This window comes from Oryx dammah, unplaced genomic scaffold (assembly GCF_014754425.2).
Source record: "Oryx dammah isolate SB20612 unplaced genomic scaffold, SCBI_Odam_1.1 HiC_scaffold_20, whole genome shotgun sequence".
Classification (NCBI taxonomy): domain Eukaryota; kingdom Metazoa; phylum Chordata; class Mammalia; order Artiodactyla; family Bovidae; genus Oryx; species Oryx dammah.
Genome location: NW_024070204.1, coordinates 6,340,489 through 6,358,723, shown reverse-complemented (window position 1 = coordinate 6,358,723; position 18,235 = coordinate 6,340,489). Strand labels below are relative to the sequence as shown.

Below are 18,235 nucleotides of genomic sequence, written 5' to 3'. Positions count from 1 at the left end.
TAGTTTGCAAGAATTTGCAGAACTGCAGTCTTCTTTGAGACGTGTCAAAGCTTATTTGTCTGAAATTAAATGTTCCTCAGTTTTTGAGAGTGCTGTTCACAGAAAACCCCTCTTACACTTGCAGACTACTCACTTAATTTCAAAGTGAATAATCTTAGGCCATAACATAAAATGCTTTGCATTTTATTGTGCTAAGACAAGAATGCGTTCTCCAAGGTTATTCTGACAATTAGCATAAGAATGGTGTAAAAGAAAAAATGAAAATAATACCCATTTTTAAAAGTTAAACATCTACTGCAGAGTATAACATATCTGGCCCTTCAAAAACTGGCTTGAGCCAGCCTGCATCTGAATCCAGGTGTCCACAAGTCACCTAGTCCCATGGGAGTAGCACAAGGCTTCTCTGTGCTAGTTACTCACTGAACAGACCTTCTACTCTGGCATAAAATAATACTCTTTCAATTTTAGAACCGTCTCTCTATATAGATGAAAATAGTATTAAATGTGCAATGTCATATTTATCTGTAATCAAATCTGGTGGAATTATCATTAATGAGACAGATGGGTAATACAATTATTACATCGCTGTTTGTGAATTCCCACCTTCAAGTCCTGCCTTCTTTAAACAAGTCAAGGTTAGGGTTTGGTTCAAAAACAGAACAATATTAAGTGATCCACCTGTCAACACCAAGCCAATGGAATTCAGAGGTTTTAGCAAGCCAAATTCCAAGCTAAACTGGGAGGCAAATTAATTTTGATCCTTCTTTTAGAAAAAGGCCAGGCATCTTAGCGGTCACCTAGGATGGCTTATTCTCATTTGTGACTGAGGAGCTCCCTCTATTTTCTTTTTTATCAGCCCTGTGCCTAGACTTGAGATTCTTGACTTCAACTTGGTCAAAAATTTGAAAGCTCTCTCTTTCAAAAAGTGTCACCAAGGGGAAAAAAAAAAAAGTGTCACCAAGTCTAAGAAGGAACAGTGTAGATGCCTCTAAGCTCACGGAAAAATTGAACCCTTCACTCATATATCTGGGGGCTAATGGTGACACTGTCTTTGTGAATATGTTTTAGGATTAGCTTAGATGATGCCAGGCTTCCCTGGTAGCTCAGCTGGTAAAGAATCCACTTGCAATGCACGGGAACCCGGTTCAATTCCTGGGTCAGGAAGATCTGCTGAAGGGAGAGGCTACCCACTCCAGTATTCTTGGGCTTCCCTGGTGGCTCAGCTGGTGAAGAATCTGCCTGCAATGTGGGAGAACTTGGTTCGATCCCTGGGTTGGGAAAATCCGCTGGAGAAGAGAGAGGCTACTCACTCCAGTATTCTTGGGCTTCCCTGGTGGCTCAGCTGGTAAAGAATTGGCCTGCAATGCAGGAGACCTGGGTTCAATCCCTGGGTTGGGAAGATCTCCTGGAGAAGGGAAAGGCTACCCACTCCAGTATTCTGACCTGGCGAATTCCATGGCCTGTGATGCCACAGGTGGTAAAGAACCTGCCCGCCAATGTAGAAGCCATAAGGGAGGCGCGTTTGATCCCTGGGTCGGGAAGATCCCCTGGAGGAGGGCATGGCAACCCCCTCCAGTATTCTTGCCTGGAGAATTCCATGCACAGCGGAGCCTGGTGGGCTCAGTCTAGAGGGCCAGAAAGAGTTGGACACGACTGAAGTAACAGCACACTACAGATGAGGCCTGTGTGGTGCTCGACCCAGTACACATAGCACACGGAGTAGCCATCAAATGCCTGTTGTAATGCGTCCTCTGGATTCACTGACTTCCTGCGCAGCAGTTCTTAACATATAGACAGTTTCCTGGTCTCCGCAGCTTTGTGACCTCTGCTACAGAAATGAGAGGCTGTGCTTGGGGCTGATCATCTCCCTCTGAGGAATTCTTAATTCACCAACCAGGGCCTTGCTCTTCAGGCTGCCAGCACTTCAGCATTTCTTACCTTCCTGCCTCGGGCTCCCTTGTTGGTTTCCCAGGTGCTCACAGACCCCAGCTCTATCCTCAAGCCCCCTTTCCATTTTCTTTCTCTTAAGCTCCTCCCCCAGCCTGCCTCACCTACAGGCTGGGCCATTCTACCTAAGGAAGTGTGGCTCCTATTGTATCTCAGATGATGTTTTACTGCCCCGGGAGGCCCCCTTACCACCAGGCTGGCAGCTCAGAGAGGTTTTATGACCTTGGCTGTGTTACAAAGCCAAGATGTGCTAGGGAAGTCCGGGCTGACTTGAAAGACAGGCTCTCTCTGTGAGGGTTGGGGCCACTAAAGACCACCCACCACAGAAGAAAGAGGAGGAGGTATGGAGGAGGCTCACAGGAGGGCAGGCAGGACAGGAGAGCAGCTAGGAACACAGGCTTCAGTGTCCTAGAGCCTGCGCATAAACCACGGGCCTGCCTCCCCAAGCCACATGGCTCTGGTCCTCTCCTGACCTGGCACCTCTGTTTCGTCCTTCCTAAATTGATAATGGCTGTAGTATCCACCCTAGAGTAATGCTGTAGACATGAAATTAGATTTCCCATAGCCCTGGTGCAGATAAAAATGACAGCCTTATGATCACTGTCTTTCAGACACTGCTCATCCCAAAAGACACTGCCCACGGCACACTTGCCGCAGGAGCCTTTCTCACTGTAATTTCAGTAAATCGACTCTGGAAGGAGACTGTGGGGAGGAGCAGACAGATAAGAGGCCAGATCACATACAGGAAGTCCCTTATATATGAACCGTCAAGTCGTGAACTTTCAAAGACGCACACATCGTGTGCCAGCCCCTGTATGCCAGTCGCTGTACTGTACTACTGCACTTTTCACGGTACTGTATTATAAGATAAAAAATGCTTTCTTTATCCTTTGTGTTTGCTTTTTGTGTACACATTATTTGTGTGAGAAGTATTATAAACTTATCACAGTACAGTAGTATATGGCCAATTGTGTTAGTTGGGTACCTAGGCTAACTTTGTTGGACTTTTGAACAAAACTGGACTTAGGAACGTGTTCTCAGAATAGAACTCATGCGTATGCAGGGGACTTACTGTACAAAGTGGAAGGATGTTTGTGAAATTCCATAGACAGCTGCTTGCAGATGTGCTAATTTCTTACTGGCTTGAAGAGCCAGGCCTTCTAAAGATACGTTACAGGGTCCAAAACACTTTTTAAAATAGCTTAAGCTTTCTTTAATCAGGCATTTGCCACCAAAAAAATAATACTTCAAAAGCCCAAGAACTCCATTTTCCATATAACAAAGGGCTCTAAGTGTGATAGGTCAATGTTAAAATTTCAAGTTTTACACAAAATACAAATCAGACAACAAAGATAAAGTCACACAGAGGTATTTGGGAGAGAGTGCACTAAGATCTGGCAGCTACTGATCTAATTATTTATGTTCATTTTCCACGTTGATACAATGCATTTTTTTATAGGAATAAACTCATCTCTTAAGTGGGGAAAGAAAAGTTTTAAGTTTGGAGCCGCTCATTAATTATCCTAGTGTCAGTCGCTCAGTCGTGTCTGACTCTATGTGACCCCATGGACTGTAGCCCGCCAGGGTCCTTTGTCCAGGGGATTCTCCAGGCAAGAATAGTGGAGTGGGTTGCCATTTCCTTCTCCAGGGTGCCAGGAGCCAGCGTGAGGAACTCCGCCTGCGGCAAAGGTCATGAGGAAGGAGGCTCGGCATACGCAAAGGCAGGATCGAGCCTCAGGAGACCCCCTGTTCCCGAGCATCTACCCCCAAAACCAGAGTGTGCCTACTTTACTGCTTTATGCTCTCACCTACACCTCTGACTTTATGGGGGGTTATCTCCCACCACCTCTCTCTGTAAAGGAGTTAACTTAGGACTCCAGATAATAAATCTCCTGGGCATGACAAAGGTGTCTCAGGTCAAACCTCTCTGCTGGCAGACTAGCTTGTGTGACAGGATTATCCACACTCTTGCTACTACATATATGATTGTTTACAGCCTCTCAACCATAAACAGCACAGAAAGTTTAGAGTATTCTGAAAGCCTCAGTTAGCATTGGGTTTTTCTAAAGATAAAAATCATGTTGGTGAAGGGTTTCATTGCTGAGTTAATGATTGCCACCAGGCTTCCATATCCTTAAGCAGCTGGGAGTATGTTAATCAATGTAATTGGAATGTAGAAAAAGAAATATAGTAGTTTTGATGTTAGCAATACTAGACTTTTTGAGTTAATGAATTTTCTCTTTTGTTATGGATCACTGTACTCCTCTTTCTTTGTTATAAATCCTTGTGTCCTTGCTATGTAAGAATGTAACTTTATCACTATCTTAAGACTAAGTAGATCTTAAGGGGAAACAAGTTTTCTGATTGACTAAACTTTATCAATAGAAGGTAAGGTGGGGACATAAAATGTTAATCGGTCTCCAGACCAGAAGATATTGTGAACAAATGTAAGACCCTTGTAAGAACAAAGATATGCTGATAAGGGTCGGAGCAGCTGACCCTGTGTGACTGTTTCTTACATTTATCTCTATGTACAACTAAAAGTATAAAAGTGGACCTTGAAAATAAAGAAATGGGACCAGTTCCTGAAAAGATGGGTTTCTCCCATGTGGTCTTTTCTCGTTCTCTTCTTTTCTGGCTGAATTCCCATCTGGAGCGTGGAGGCTCACCATGTCTACTTACTTGCCCTGGCTTCTAAGACCCACGTGAGAGGGAGCCCAAGGCGGGGCACCCTCCGCTATTCAAGCGGGCGCCGGTGGCCTACGTAGGTGGTGCAAACTCCTTGTCTTGGAGTTTTATTGGTTTTCCACATAAACCAAGTTATTCAGCATCTTTTTCTGCACTAATTTTTCTACCACACTATTCTTTTCTAATCTCTCTTTATATCTGTAATTAAATAAGTTCTTTCCTAGGACACCGACTCCATCCCCGCTTCGAATTCCCTGGATCCACCGGGGCTGGACCCCGGCACCAGGGGATCTTCCTGACCCAGGGATTGAACCTGGGTCTCCAGCATTGCAGGTAGATTCTTTACCATCTGAGCCACCAGGAAAGCCCCCAAATTATCCTAACATCTTCAATAAAAAGTACTTAATTCCCAAACTAAAGGAAGGTTCTGAGCCCTGAAGCTAGAGGAACACAGACAAGGGAGAGGAGTAATGTCTGAGAGCGTGTGGAGGATGACAATGGGACCCTGGGACACTTGTGGAGGCATTTTTTCTTTGTTTGAGCAGGGTGGGTTGCACTTCTTTTCACTACTGAAAGACTGGACTTATCTTGCTTTTATCTCTAGGATTCAACCTCAAAAATATAACTTTAAGATACTCATCTTAAGAAAGTTCAGTTCTTTACTTTAGATTAATATGAAGAATGTTTTTTAAGAAAACAATTTAAAGTTCTAAAGAGTTTACTAGGCAGTGTTTTCCCTCTTTTAATTATAAAAAGAAAGGATATCAATAATCCTATTTTTAGAAGCTGAATACAATTTGACAGGGCTTTTCACAAGCAGCTACTCTTTTTTTCAGAAGAAAGAGCCTTCAGAATTATTACAATTGATGAAAATTACTTTCAGGAACAAATAAAGAACAGTTAAGCCTTTAGAAAATTAGAAAATGGAATGTATACCATACCTTAAGGTGCGATTTTGAAAATTATGCTGACCCATTGGTACATCCTAGTAAAGAAAAAAAGATTATTAGTTGCTAAAAACATACATTAAGAATTTTGAAAAGATAATGATGCATATTTCTTCTTTTACCATGGTAAATATCATTTAGGTAATAAGCAGCTACCCACACGGAGAAAAAGAGCTTAATTATAAGTGTGAAATAAGGTTAAAAGTTCAGTTTATATTTAGAATGTTGCTGTAATCTATGAACTCTGGATATTGGAAGTGTCAGGATTGTTGTCTGGATTTTCAAAATTCCCCTCCTGATAGTTGCAGATATTATTTACAACAACGCCTGCAGAGGACGGTTATTAAGTTTACTGTCACCAACCTAAATCATGTAGAACTGTAGTTTTAACATGAGACAAAAATTTAGAAAATGCTTTAAAACACAAACACAATCACAAAATCTACAGACAATCCCTATCGGTGAACTGAACTGTTAAGAAATGAGACCATTGATTAAGTATGTGAAACTGAGAATCACTGATGAAAAAGAAGAAATGTACAGAAGTGCTGGTATAATAGTTCCTGAAAAAGGCTAGTGAGAGGGAGACACTGAATCCATTGCTAAGTGTTCAATGATAGACTTAAAAAACCACAAGACTCACTTGTATATTGTAGTGGAATTTAAAATAAAAGTTAGAACAAAGAAGTTCCAGAGAAACTTTTCTTTGTTGCTTTACACTGCAAGGTTAGGTAAGGAAATGTATTTAGCCTAGGGAAAGGTAAGGCTTAAAAATGATAACTGAACTCCACATTTTATTATATAGAGTATTAATAAAATAATGCATTATTCACCAGCTCCATCAATGTTAAATCAAGAGTCAATGAAGTTCTGCATAGAGGATTAGATAAAAGAAATGACTTTTGGAAATGCCAGCTGTTCGATCCTGGAATGTACAAATACGAATGACAATGGGACCTTTCGGAAAGTAAGGGGCACAGTGCTATGGGCTCTGAGTGCTAGCCAGAACCTCAGGTGTCTTCTGTCACTGCCAAGGAGCTCGGTCCTGAGACTCTGTCTGTGATTGGCAAGGCCAGCTGGTCAAGAAAACAGTCTGTTCCAGAGATCCTCTGTTTTTTATATACTTTCTACAATTTTCTGACGCTCAAAGCCTTAGGGTGTTATAACTCTCTCAAAGGAGGCATCTTCACTAACATATACCAACAGATTACGTTGAGGTTGGAGCCAGGGTGAAATCTTCCCTTGGGTGCCTTGCTAAGATAGTAAGGGAGAGGGGTTGCTCTTAAGTCCTGAGACAAAGGAGATGGATAAGAAATTAGCAACAACAACATCAATAACACCACCCAGAAAGCAAGGCCTTATTTTTACAGGTACACAGATGAAGTAGCACAGAAAATGTTTTAGTATTTAGATATAATTCTTATTTCCTGAAAAATAACAAACCAACCAGCCAACCAACCAACCAGCCAACCAACCAGCCAGTCAACCAACTAGCCAGCCAACTAGCTAGTAAACTAACTAACCAGGCAACCAGCCAGTCAACCAACCAACCAGCCAATCAAACAACCAGCCAGCCAGCCAACCAACCAATGAACCAACTAGCCAGTCAACCAACCATTCAGTTAACCAACCAACCAGTCAACCAGCCAACCAACCAAGCAACCAGCTAGCCAACCAGCCAGTCAACCAACCAGTCAGCCAACCAACCAGTCAACCAGCCAGTCAACCAACCAACCAGCCAGTCAACCAACCAACCAGTCAATCAGCTAGTCAACCAACCAACCAGCCAACCAGCCAGTCAACCAACCAATCAGGCAACCAGCCAGTCAACCAACCAACCAGCCAACCAAACAACCAGCCAGCCAGCTAACCAACCAAAGAACCAACTAGCCAGTCAAACAACCAGTCAGTCAACCAACCAATCAGTCAACCAGCCAACCAACCAGCCAACCAGTCAACCAACCAACCAACCAACCAACCGGTCAACCAGCCAACCAACTAACCAACCAACCAATCAGTCAACCAGCCGGTCAACCAACCAGCCAACCAACCAATCAATTTGGTTTATAACAAATCTCAATCAGAGATAAAGTTATTAGCCATTAGCACTAATAATAAATTTAGTGTTGAGGTAAAATTATCTGATTCTTTTCATAAGAGTGATAGAAGCATTGACTCCCTGATAATTAGATCCTAGGTCTTAGCATGCTTTTCCCCTAACAGGTCTAGTTGCTGGGAGGCCCCTAGTGGCTCTGGTCCCTGCTCCTTGCATCTCTTCTCTTCCTGTGACCTCATCCAGATCCACAGCTTCAAATAGCACCTGAAATCTGATGCCTCTCACATCCACACCTCCTACCAAGACCTCTACCCAGAGTTCCAGGAGCACACCCCCAACTGCCGACTTCCGAGCGGCACTTTGGTGTATGAAAGGCAAATTGATTTGAAGATGTCCACTAGCAAAGTCTTGATTTTTCTACCCCAAATTCTCTGACTTTACTCCGAGTATTTGTCAGTTCAGTTAATGGGATCATCATTCTTCTAGGTGCACAATCCAAACATGTGGATTCGTCTTTGAACTTCCTTTCCACACATATCGATTCCATCACCAAGTCTTACTTGTTTCACTTTCAAATTATACCCTGAATTTGTTTCTCACTGTTCCCACTGCTAAAATCTCAGCAAATGAGGACACCATTCCTTCTTGTAGCCCTGCCCTCTTGATCCATCATCCAGAGCGCTAATGACACAATGCCCTTCCCTGCTTATGACCCTCTAACAACTTCCCACTACAATCAGAATAAATTATACACGATTTCTTGGAGCCTCTCACCCTAATGACCTCCCCTGGCTTACTGTTGATGATCTGACAGCCACACAGTCTCTTCTCTGCCTCAAAGACATTAATTCATTTCCATTTCAGGGCCACTGAATTTGTCCTTTCGCCCCTTACCCTCCCCACTGACCCTTCCCCTTCTTGGAGACTCCCCCCAGCCAGCCCACCCAGAGGAGCCACGCCAGTCACTCCCCAAGACATTCCTTCCTTTTCTTTTCATCACAGCCCTCGGCAGTACCTGGAGTGATCTCCTTTGTTTATTTGAATCCTACTTAGGGTCTCTTTCTTCCCAAGAGAATATAGACTCTTCTAGGACTTGCCCTGGAGGTCTCCCTGTTGACCACTTGAAAGATCACAATCTTCTATCAGATCGTTTATTTTTCGGTTGGAAAAGAACAAAGGAAGTTGAGAGAAGAGATAGAACTAACACAAAACAGGAATGCTGATGCCTGCATGTTGCGTTTGTGCCTGTTACTATGCCAGGCCTATGGACACAGGAAGCTTGGAAATGTCCATTTTTACCTGATAGCCTCATGTTTTTTTCTTATCAGCTAAGAATTATAGAACATCTCTCTCTCTTTTTTTAACCTCAACCACATCACTAACAGAGTGAATACCATTTTGCATGAAATTGTACTCAGAGACTGTTTTAATATCTAAATATACCGTTGGGATTATTCTAAGTGCTCCACTGTATTTCCTTTCCTCTCCTATCCTGAGTTTTTCTATTCTTCATCTGCTTTTCAGCTATCTTATTGAAAGGTCCCTGTGGTCGGGAGCGGCAGGACTTCATTCCCCGTTAGAAGTTGGGATGATGTCCATAAGGGACGCCAACAATAGGATGCACTTTGCTTCTGACACAGCCTGAACCTCTGGGGGATGAGGACAGGGTTAATGATGCTGCTCAAACCCCAAGGACGTCAGGCCCTCATTTGTTCTTTAATGAAGATGCTCGGGCTTTCCACTTCATGGTAGCCAAAGCAAATTACAAACCTGGATTGAAAAAGAGTTCAGGGGTATGCAGTGGCTACTGCCCGTTGTCAATACAGTCTTCGATAAGAAAGTGATCACGCAAAGTCACTCTTGGTTGAGACCCTTAGCAGCTGACACTCATGATAACCTGATGGCAGGTTTATTTAGGCCTGTTTGTGGGGGGCCTCTCTGGGAAGTCAGAAATGGCAAGCTTCCTTCGTCATAGACCTGACTAGTTTTGGCAGGACACGTCTTCTGTTTTGGGGAGCTAGAGGAACCCGGCGCGGGGAGGGCGTACCGTGGTGCTGATCTTGCCGTTCTCCGTAGTCATGCTGTCTCTGTGATGCAGGTGTGCAAAGGGCTTGGCCGCCCCCCAGGACTCCAGGTACCGGGTCATGCGGACAGAAGCCCTCATCTTCGCTCCGTCAAGGGTGTGTCGGGGCCTGAAGAGGTGTTGAGGGCTCCGCCGCTCTCCCTTGGGGTGAGAAACACAGCATCACACCTGGAGGCCACAGCACCTCCTCCCTCCAGCCCCCCAGAAGCCTCCCTTGCACAGGCGGAGTCCTCCTCCATCACCGCCTTCACTCTGCGGGCTCCTGCCCTCGGTACTGCAGGGCCACCAGGGGGCATGGCCACAGCCCAGAGGAGCTGAGTCAATTTTTTTCAGACAACAAAATCTACCTCTACCTGAAACTTGGGAAAAAACAATAGCCATTGGAAGGGACGTTTTTATAAAGCTGACTCTTAGACAGAATATGCTGATCTGTTTCCATGTTTTAATGGTTTTTTTCCTAAAGTGATGGCTGTAGGGATTGGGGCTGTTTTTGGATGTGAAATGGTCTCGAATACTGATGTTTTGGTTTTCTTTGCCTGAACACAGTGTTCTCTGGACACGTTTTTTTAACCTTTTCCCTGCACCTGCCACCCCCTGCACTGATCATCCCATAGTTCCTTCTGCTTGTCACACATCTGTCTCCAGATCAACTGTCTAGTGAGTTGGAAGTTTGTCCCCAAAGGTGAACCTGGGGGTTTTGGGGAGGCTTTTGTGAGTAAACACTCATAAACTTGACTTCATTGATTTTGAAATACTTGTTTGGACAATTCAGAGGAGTTTCTTGCTTCTACCTGCGTTGTTAACCAGCCAGTGATTTGAAGGAAGTTACATAAACTGTCTGACACTCAGCTTCTTAACCTGTAAATAGCAACAGTACCCATTTGGCAGGAATTTGGGGAGGGGTAAAGATGAGAGCTCTTTTGATGAGCCCCCTGCTCTGGCCTGACACGTGATGGGAAGAGAGTAAGAGACAGCAGCTATCTGCATGGGATGGATGGTTTTTATCATGTTAAAGTTTACAATGTCGGCACATAAAATGCTCACCCCAGTGTTTATGTGACATTTGTTAATCTTTCAGTAATTTCTTCTATTTTTCTTATATCTTCATCCACTTAATCTCATTAAGATTTTTATCAGCTGAAGTCCTGAGCACACTTTTTGTCTTCACTTAATTTTCTAGCTGCCAGGAAGGGCTCATCATGGACTAACACAGTGGTACCCAACCTTTTTGGCACCAGGGACCTATTTGTTCTGTGCTTAGTTGTGTCTGACTCTCTGTGACCCCAGGGACCGAAGCCTGCCAGACGCCTATGTCCATGGAATTCTCCAGGCAAGAATACTGGAGTGGCCTGCTATGCCCTTCCCCAGGGACCTATTTAGTGGAAGACTATTTTTACATGGACTGGGGGTCAGGGGATGGTTTCTGGGTGATCAAATGGATTGCAGTTATTGTGTATGTTATTTCTAATCTAATGCTCTTGCTGATCTAACAGGAGGTACCAGTACATGGCTCAGAGGTTCACACCCGTGGACTAACACATACATTGGTAAGCATTGACTAACTAATCTCTACAACCTTATGATGCAGACAATACCCTTGTCACATCAACAAGCAATTCATTTCAACTGCTTCTTTCATAAATATTTGAATGCATTTTTACAAAACACAGGCATTTAAAATAGTTTTAGAGGCAAACACTAGCAAAGAATTACACTGGTTCTTGATTAAAAAAACTTTCCATATCAGTCATTTGCCCCCTTTACTTTTAATCACAGAAGTCATGTGCTAATTATAGACTCTATGATACTGACCTTGGGGTTGATTACAAAGTAAGTTTTCACCAAGTGTTGCTTTAAATACGGGTCTCTGATGTCACCATCGCCTTCTTCCACTTTGTAAGCTCCATTCAAGTGTTGCAGGGTAACAGAAGAAATGTGAACACGTCTGAAATTCCATTTGAAAACCACAATCAAGATACAGAAGAAGGAACATCCAAGATTTTCTATTTATTTGGGACTTCAGAAAGAATTCCTTCTGCCACAGGTGAAGGAAAGGCTATAGGTTCATAGTCTGTTACCGACAGCTTTAGGAAAATGCTCCCCGATATCAAGAGCTGCTAATATTTGGAGCCTCTCTGCATTCAGTGAAACCTAGGTGGTGAATTATAGCACATAAAACGTGATCATCCTAAATCTGGAGGTATGAGCATAGTTTTCTGAATTGCATGGCAAAGTCATTTGAGAACACGTGCTGATATGTATAAAAGTATGGGCTTTCCTTCTCAATGCCTGTTCTCATACGTCTCCAAATTACAGCACCTGCAAAGATTCTCTTGTCATCTGTCCAGATGGTACCATCTGCTTATTTTAATAGGACTGGTTTCAGAGGGGACCAATAACACAGAAAGGCCACATACCCCCAGTGCATTATAAGCCATTTTAACTTAGGTCTCTATTCATACATATGCGATTAAGTCAAAGTCTGTAATTCAGGATCTGACGTCCAGTCTCTAACCATGGGTCCCAGGGGTGTGGAACTGGGGCTTGAGAGCTCACGTCCATCTGGTTAGTGGAAGAGGTCACTGAGTAACACGGTAATAACCACGGCAGCAGAAGTCACTGAGCACTGAGCAGTCAGCTCTTAGCCTGTGGACCTCGATTCCTAAGCCCGGAGCCTGCTGGATGAGAGGAAGCCCACGTCCTGCCTTACCCAGGGACCCCTCCAGCTTCCATGTGGTTGGCCAGGGTGACGTCATGTGACCACACGTCGTACTGCCACTTCTGCAGCCCGATCACGCCGCACAGGACGTTCCCAGAATGCACTCCCACGCGCATGTTGATGTCTACTCCAGTGGCGTCCCTCACTTTTCTAGAGAGAAGGAAAGTCACATCACCCTCCAGGGCCAGTCTCTTCTTCCTGTCGTTCCTGGCCGATTTTCTGGGCATTTTATTATTCAGAATGTCTCAGACTGTTGGAAATATGGTCATGAGTTCCTCCTGTGGTGGAAGATTGCTGCTCTGAGGCCAGAAAAAGGGTTTTTCTCTCCAGTTATTACCAGGCTAACCCATCAGTACCAAGCCAATGCTCCAGCCAGTAAAGCCTCAGGCTGGCTAGGGCCATGATGCAACATTTTGGTTGTAGTTTCTAATTTTCCAACCAATACATATCAAGCACCCATCATGTGCTAACCCCCTCCTTGAAGTTTTCATACCAGACTCGTGAGACATTGCTTTGTACTGTCAGAAACAATCTTGGATGCCATTCGCAACTCTAATGCTTAGTATAGCGTATGTCCCCAAGGAATATTTTCTGCTGATGAGACAATAGGGCTTATTTGTGAGCTTAAATGATGTCAGCCTGAATAGGAATTAAAAAAAAAAAATAACCACAAGCCGAATGCTTTTCCACTGTGCATGTTTCTTTAACAAAAAAGGGAAGCGAGTACTCTTTAAGAAGCTTTAATAGTGCAAAAGGTATCATTAAAAAGAAATGAATTTTTAAAAACCACTTAAAAATACTTTAGGATCCTGTCACCAACTCATTGAAAGAGACAAATGAATAACTTCCTTTGATTAGGACAGACATATATACATAACCATGTGTAAAACAGATGGCGAGTGGGGAGATGCTGTAACAGGGGCCTCAGGTCAGTGCTCTGTGATGACCCAGAGGGGCGGGGTGGGGAGGGCGGGGGGAGGTCCAAGAGGGAGAGGATATATATACATATACATATAGCTGATTCACTTCACTGAATAGCAGAAACGAATACAACATTGCAAGGCAATTATGTTCCAATTAAAAAAAAAAAAGAAAAAAGACAACTTCCTTTAAGGGAAAATGGTAATGATTGGTGATGTCTATTTGTTTCTGCTAGTTAAATATGTTTATCAATTAAAATATAGTTGTAAAAGAAAAAGGTGTCCCTAGCAGGAAGGTGTCCCTAGTTCCATGGAGCGAATCACCCCAGGAAGAAACGTGGAGGGAAGTGATGACATTGATTGCAGCACAGTTAGGAGGAAGGGTTCCCAGGTGTGGGATGCAGTGGAACCCGAACCCTCTCAAAATGACACAGGTATGCACGTGGGATGGCATCACCGACCCAACGGACATGCCTTTGAGCAAGCTCTGAGAGATGGCGAAGGGCAGGGAAGGCTGGTGTGCTGCAGCCCATGGGGCTGCAGAGTCGGACACGACTGAGCAACTGAACAACGAACAACAATGAACAATGAACGTCAAGCTTCAATGATGAAGCAGAACCATCCGAGCGTACTATGATAAAAAGAAATGGGTCCATGATATAAAAATAAATGACTTCCTGAAAAAATAATACAGAGGCTGTTTCTTTCCCTTCCCATTCTATCGTCCTTTTCTGTTTATATTTTGTCATAAAATGACAACCTATATCAAGTACTTTGCAAGTCGTCCACACCCTTCAATCCTGCTCCCAGGAGCATCTCCATGACATAGGAGGCTTGCCTTGTCACTTTGCCCGCATCAGCTCTGAGTGCAAACAGCTGCCAGTGGGTGTCTGGTGCCTCCCTCTGGGCTTGCTCAGGCTGGTTCATCTCTGCTCCCCATTACCCTGAGCCCCGCTTCCTGACAGCATCCAGGATTAGTCATAAAGACAGTCTGATAGCAGTCACTGGTTAGTAACTCGAGTCTTTGAATTAACCATCTTCATGGGCTTCGTGTCTGTTTTAGAAAAATGAGTTGATCAAGGGTTCAGATGAATTGACTGACCAGAAACATTTTAATGCATGTAGATGCAGATGAAATCTGTGTGATCTATAGACAAGTGTTGAAATGATGGCTTAGAGTTTGCGCTAATAGTAGACAATCTTTCTAATTTAAGAGGAGCTTTAATCACTTACAAAATCAGGGTTCTGAGAGCACTGCTTTAATTAAGAACAGTTTACATTTTCATTAAAGGGGGGAGAAAACGTCTCTTTAAATGCCGGGAATATTCCAAAACTGCAGTCAAAGAACTTCTTCAGTGTTGACCTAGCTAACAGGGAACGAGGCTCTGAATAAATGTGGAGGTCCCTGCACGGAGGGAAAACCATGGACAGACATCCTTGGATCCATGTTGCTGGTTCCCAGGAAGACTGGAGGTCATCTGGCAAAATTCCAAGTGCTAAGTGTATGCTTTCTCCTCACCAGCTTCAAAAACTGAAATTCCTGTATTCACTCTCATCATATGGCTTAAGAAATGGGAATGGAAATGCTTGCTTTTGTAGGTGAGAGAGAACAAAGAGTTTCCAAAATTTGTTGAGGTGTTCTCTCTTTCCCTGGACTTCCCTGGTGGCTCAGATGGTAAAGAATCTGCCTGCAGTGCAGGAGACCCAGGTTCGACCCCTGGAGAAGGGAATGGCTATCCAGTCCAGTATTCTTGCCTAGAGAACTCCATGGACAGAGGAGTCTGGAGGGCTACAGTCCATGGGGTCACAAAGAGTCAGACACGACTGAGCAACTAAACAACGACAACAAAAGGGTATTTTGTTGAATCAAATGTGCTACTGACTCACAAAATTCCATCCTTCACAAAACCCATTCATAAAGCCCGTTTCTTCCCATGTTTGGTTTCAAACACGAAGGTGGCTTCCAGGGATGGTTACAAATATGAGACAATCTGTTAATTTTACATGGATTGAGTGCACTTACATCTAGACTATAATGTCTTGAATAATTAATGACTTTTAGAATACAGTTGAAAAGCTTTTTTTTTTTTTCCTTATACCTCCGAGAAGACAGATGATTTATTTTTGGGGAGAAGCAGGGGAGACAGCTAATTCCCATACAAAGTATCTCAGGTGGCAAGCTGAGGCCACACTGCCCACCTCTGCCATCTCGAGTCTTCCTTCCTTTCCTCCCTATGTCTCTGCCCACCCATTCCTGACTACCACCTAGTGGCCCTGATACCGCTGAGCTAGTGAGTCTGGACATTCAGGTCCGCAGACTCTGCTGAGGCTGGAGGTTTCATCATCCTTCCCTGGAAAGCACTGGAAACCCACCGTCAAATCTCTCAGTCCATTTCAGCCCACGGCCAATACCACAGTGGGCTAAACACAGCGACAACTAACTTGATTTGTTGCTTTCTCACTTAACGTCCCAGTTACTCAACCCTGAGAAAAGGAATTCGAACATAAAGCACGTAATTCCCATCCCATTTAGAACAAAAATACGCAGAGGAGAAGAGAAAATCACTTAACCAAAAATAGGCAATCCCCTGCCTAAAACCCTTAAACTGAAATTTTTCAATCAAACAATCAACAAACAAGAGCTTTTATCACTTATAAGACTATCAGGGCTTCTATGAAGGCACTTATAAAGAAGTATGCATTACGGTACCAGCAGTGAAAATTCACTTTGTAGCTCACATTTTCATGCTACACTTGTCAGCTGTAATGATGCCATTATTCTTTGTAAGCAAATATTCTCTACAAATCTTACAATGAAAGAAACTATAGATACAAAGCAGAAAACTATTACGGATAAAAACTGAAACTACATTCACAGAGCTGAGTGTGTTTGACTAGATGGAGTTATTCTGGGCTGGATTTTCCTCTTCATTGCAGTCTGGCGGTAAAAACTACTTTCTCTCTTACAATTTACATGTACTTGTCAAAAATCAAGAGAGGCATTAAGAGTACAAAATTGTCCCTTTATATTGGAAGAGACTTTTCAACTGTTTACAAAGAAATTATCTTTGAAATTAATGACACAGCCCCTTCCCATAGATTTCTAACACAGTGTTCCTATAAAATAAGATTAATAATAACAATACAAAACACAGAGCCTTCCTCTGGACTGAGTTCTCACATGCCAATAAATGAGTCTTTGCCCATTTCTATTTAAATGAACAGTCATGTATATAGTTTCAGTAGACAAAAAACCAGAAACAGTTGTAAGAACGACAATGAAAATGTATTATGCAGTTTAAAAGGCTCTTACTACTCATCACACTTACTTTATGGCTTCACACATATCCAGTCCCATTTTCACACAATTCTTGGCATGGTTAGGGAGAGATATAGGCAGTCCGGACACACAGTAGTAGCAGTCTCCTAAAATTTTTATTCTCATGCATTCATTCTCCTGAAAAAAGAAGTCACAGAATTTCAACTGCATTGCTTGTATGCTAAGATGCTTCACTCGTGTCCAACTCTTTGAGACCCCATGGACTGTAGCCCGTCAGGCTCCTCTGTCCATGGGGTTCTCCAGGCAAGAATACTGGAGTGGGTTGCCATGCCCTCCTCCATAGGGGATCGTCCCGACCCAGGGATTGAACTATGTCTTGTGTCTCCTGCATTGGCAGGTGGATTCTTCACCACCACGCCAACCTGAGAAGCCGTAAACTAGTTCAGTTTCCCTTAATTGCCCATCGAGATTGAGCCACCCTCACCTACACACCCCTCTGCCAAAGCGGGAAGGATGAGGGGAAGGGGTGGGAGGGGAAGGCTGAGAGAATATTCTGGAATGAATTACACTTAGCAGAGAAATGTGAAGATAGGCTCGTGCTTTATAGTCTGAACATCCTCAAATACTGACGGTGAAATGAAACGCTCTGTGCAGAGCAGAATCTTTCAGGACAGAAAATGGTGATCAGAACTCAACTGGCATTAGAACTGTATGTCATTGCCTACTACATTCCTGATTTTCTTCACTCCTTTCAAAGCTGAAGTGAATTCTTACCTGCAGACATGTAGCTTCTGATAAATATCACTACAGTATAAGGCAGTATAATGAGCCACCATTCAACATTGCCAAGTGATTTAAAACTTAATTCTGACCTTAGGTTAAACCATTTTAATATCAAGTTAGATGAACTCGTTTTTCTTGGCTGGGTTGTATTTATATTACAATATCAAGATCAATTTCATTCATATGCATCAATCCTACCCATTTCTAACCTTTTCAACTAGCTTATGGACTCTTCACTCAAATTTAAAATAAATATATAGATAAAGAAGTACCAAACACAGATTTCTTTTCCCTTCTTAACCCACAGACTTATGGATAAACTAAAAATATTTGAAATAATAAAATGAACATAAGATCTTTTTGTCCTTAAAGCATGCGTTAGATTTATTGAAGGTTTTTGCATGTTTCTTTCCCTGTCTCATAGAGAGCTTGTGTACTTTCATGCTTATCTACAGCACTGTAGAGGATGTGTTAATAAATCTTGAGAGCAATTTTATATAATAAAAGGGAAAAACATTGTTTATTAATCAGGTTTACCTCCCTGATAGCACAATTGGTAAAGAATCTGCCTGCAGTGCAGAAGACCCTTCTTTGATTCCTGGGTTGGGAAGATCCCCTGGAGAAGGGATAGGCTACCCATTCCAGTATTCTTGGACTTCCCTGGTGGCTGAGCTGGTAAAGAACCTGCCCGCAATGTGGGAGGCGTGGGTTCAATCCCTGGGTTGGGAAGATCCCCTGAAGAAGGGAAAGGCTACCCAGCCCAGTATTCTGGCCTGGAGAATTCCATGGACTATATAGTCCATGGGGTTGCA

The 18,235-nt window shown here is 43.2% G+C and overlaps 1 protein-coding gene across 1 annotated transcript in view; it reads right to left on the bottom strand.

Moving 5' to 3' along the window:
- Positions 1-18,235, bottom strand: part of ADCY2 (adenylate cyclase 2) — a 474,101-nt gene that overhangs the window by 119,462 nt on the left and 336,404 nt on the right. The window contains exons 7-11 of the mRNA XM_040262372.1: positions 16,690-16,817; positions 12,432-12,590; positions 11,534-11,666; positions 9,686-9,862; positions 5,577-5,620 (exon numbers count right to left, since the gene is read on the bottom strand). Of these exons, the coding sequence (XP_040118306.1) occupies positions 5,577-5,620; positions 9,686-9,862; positions 11,534-11,666; positions 12,432-12,590; positions 16,690-16,817 (641 nt within the window). The remainder of the gene's footprint in view (positions 1-5,576; positions 5,621-9,685; positions 9,863-11,533; positions 11,667-12,431; positions 12,591-16,689; positions 16,818-18,235) is intronic.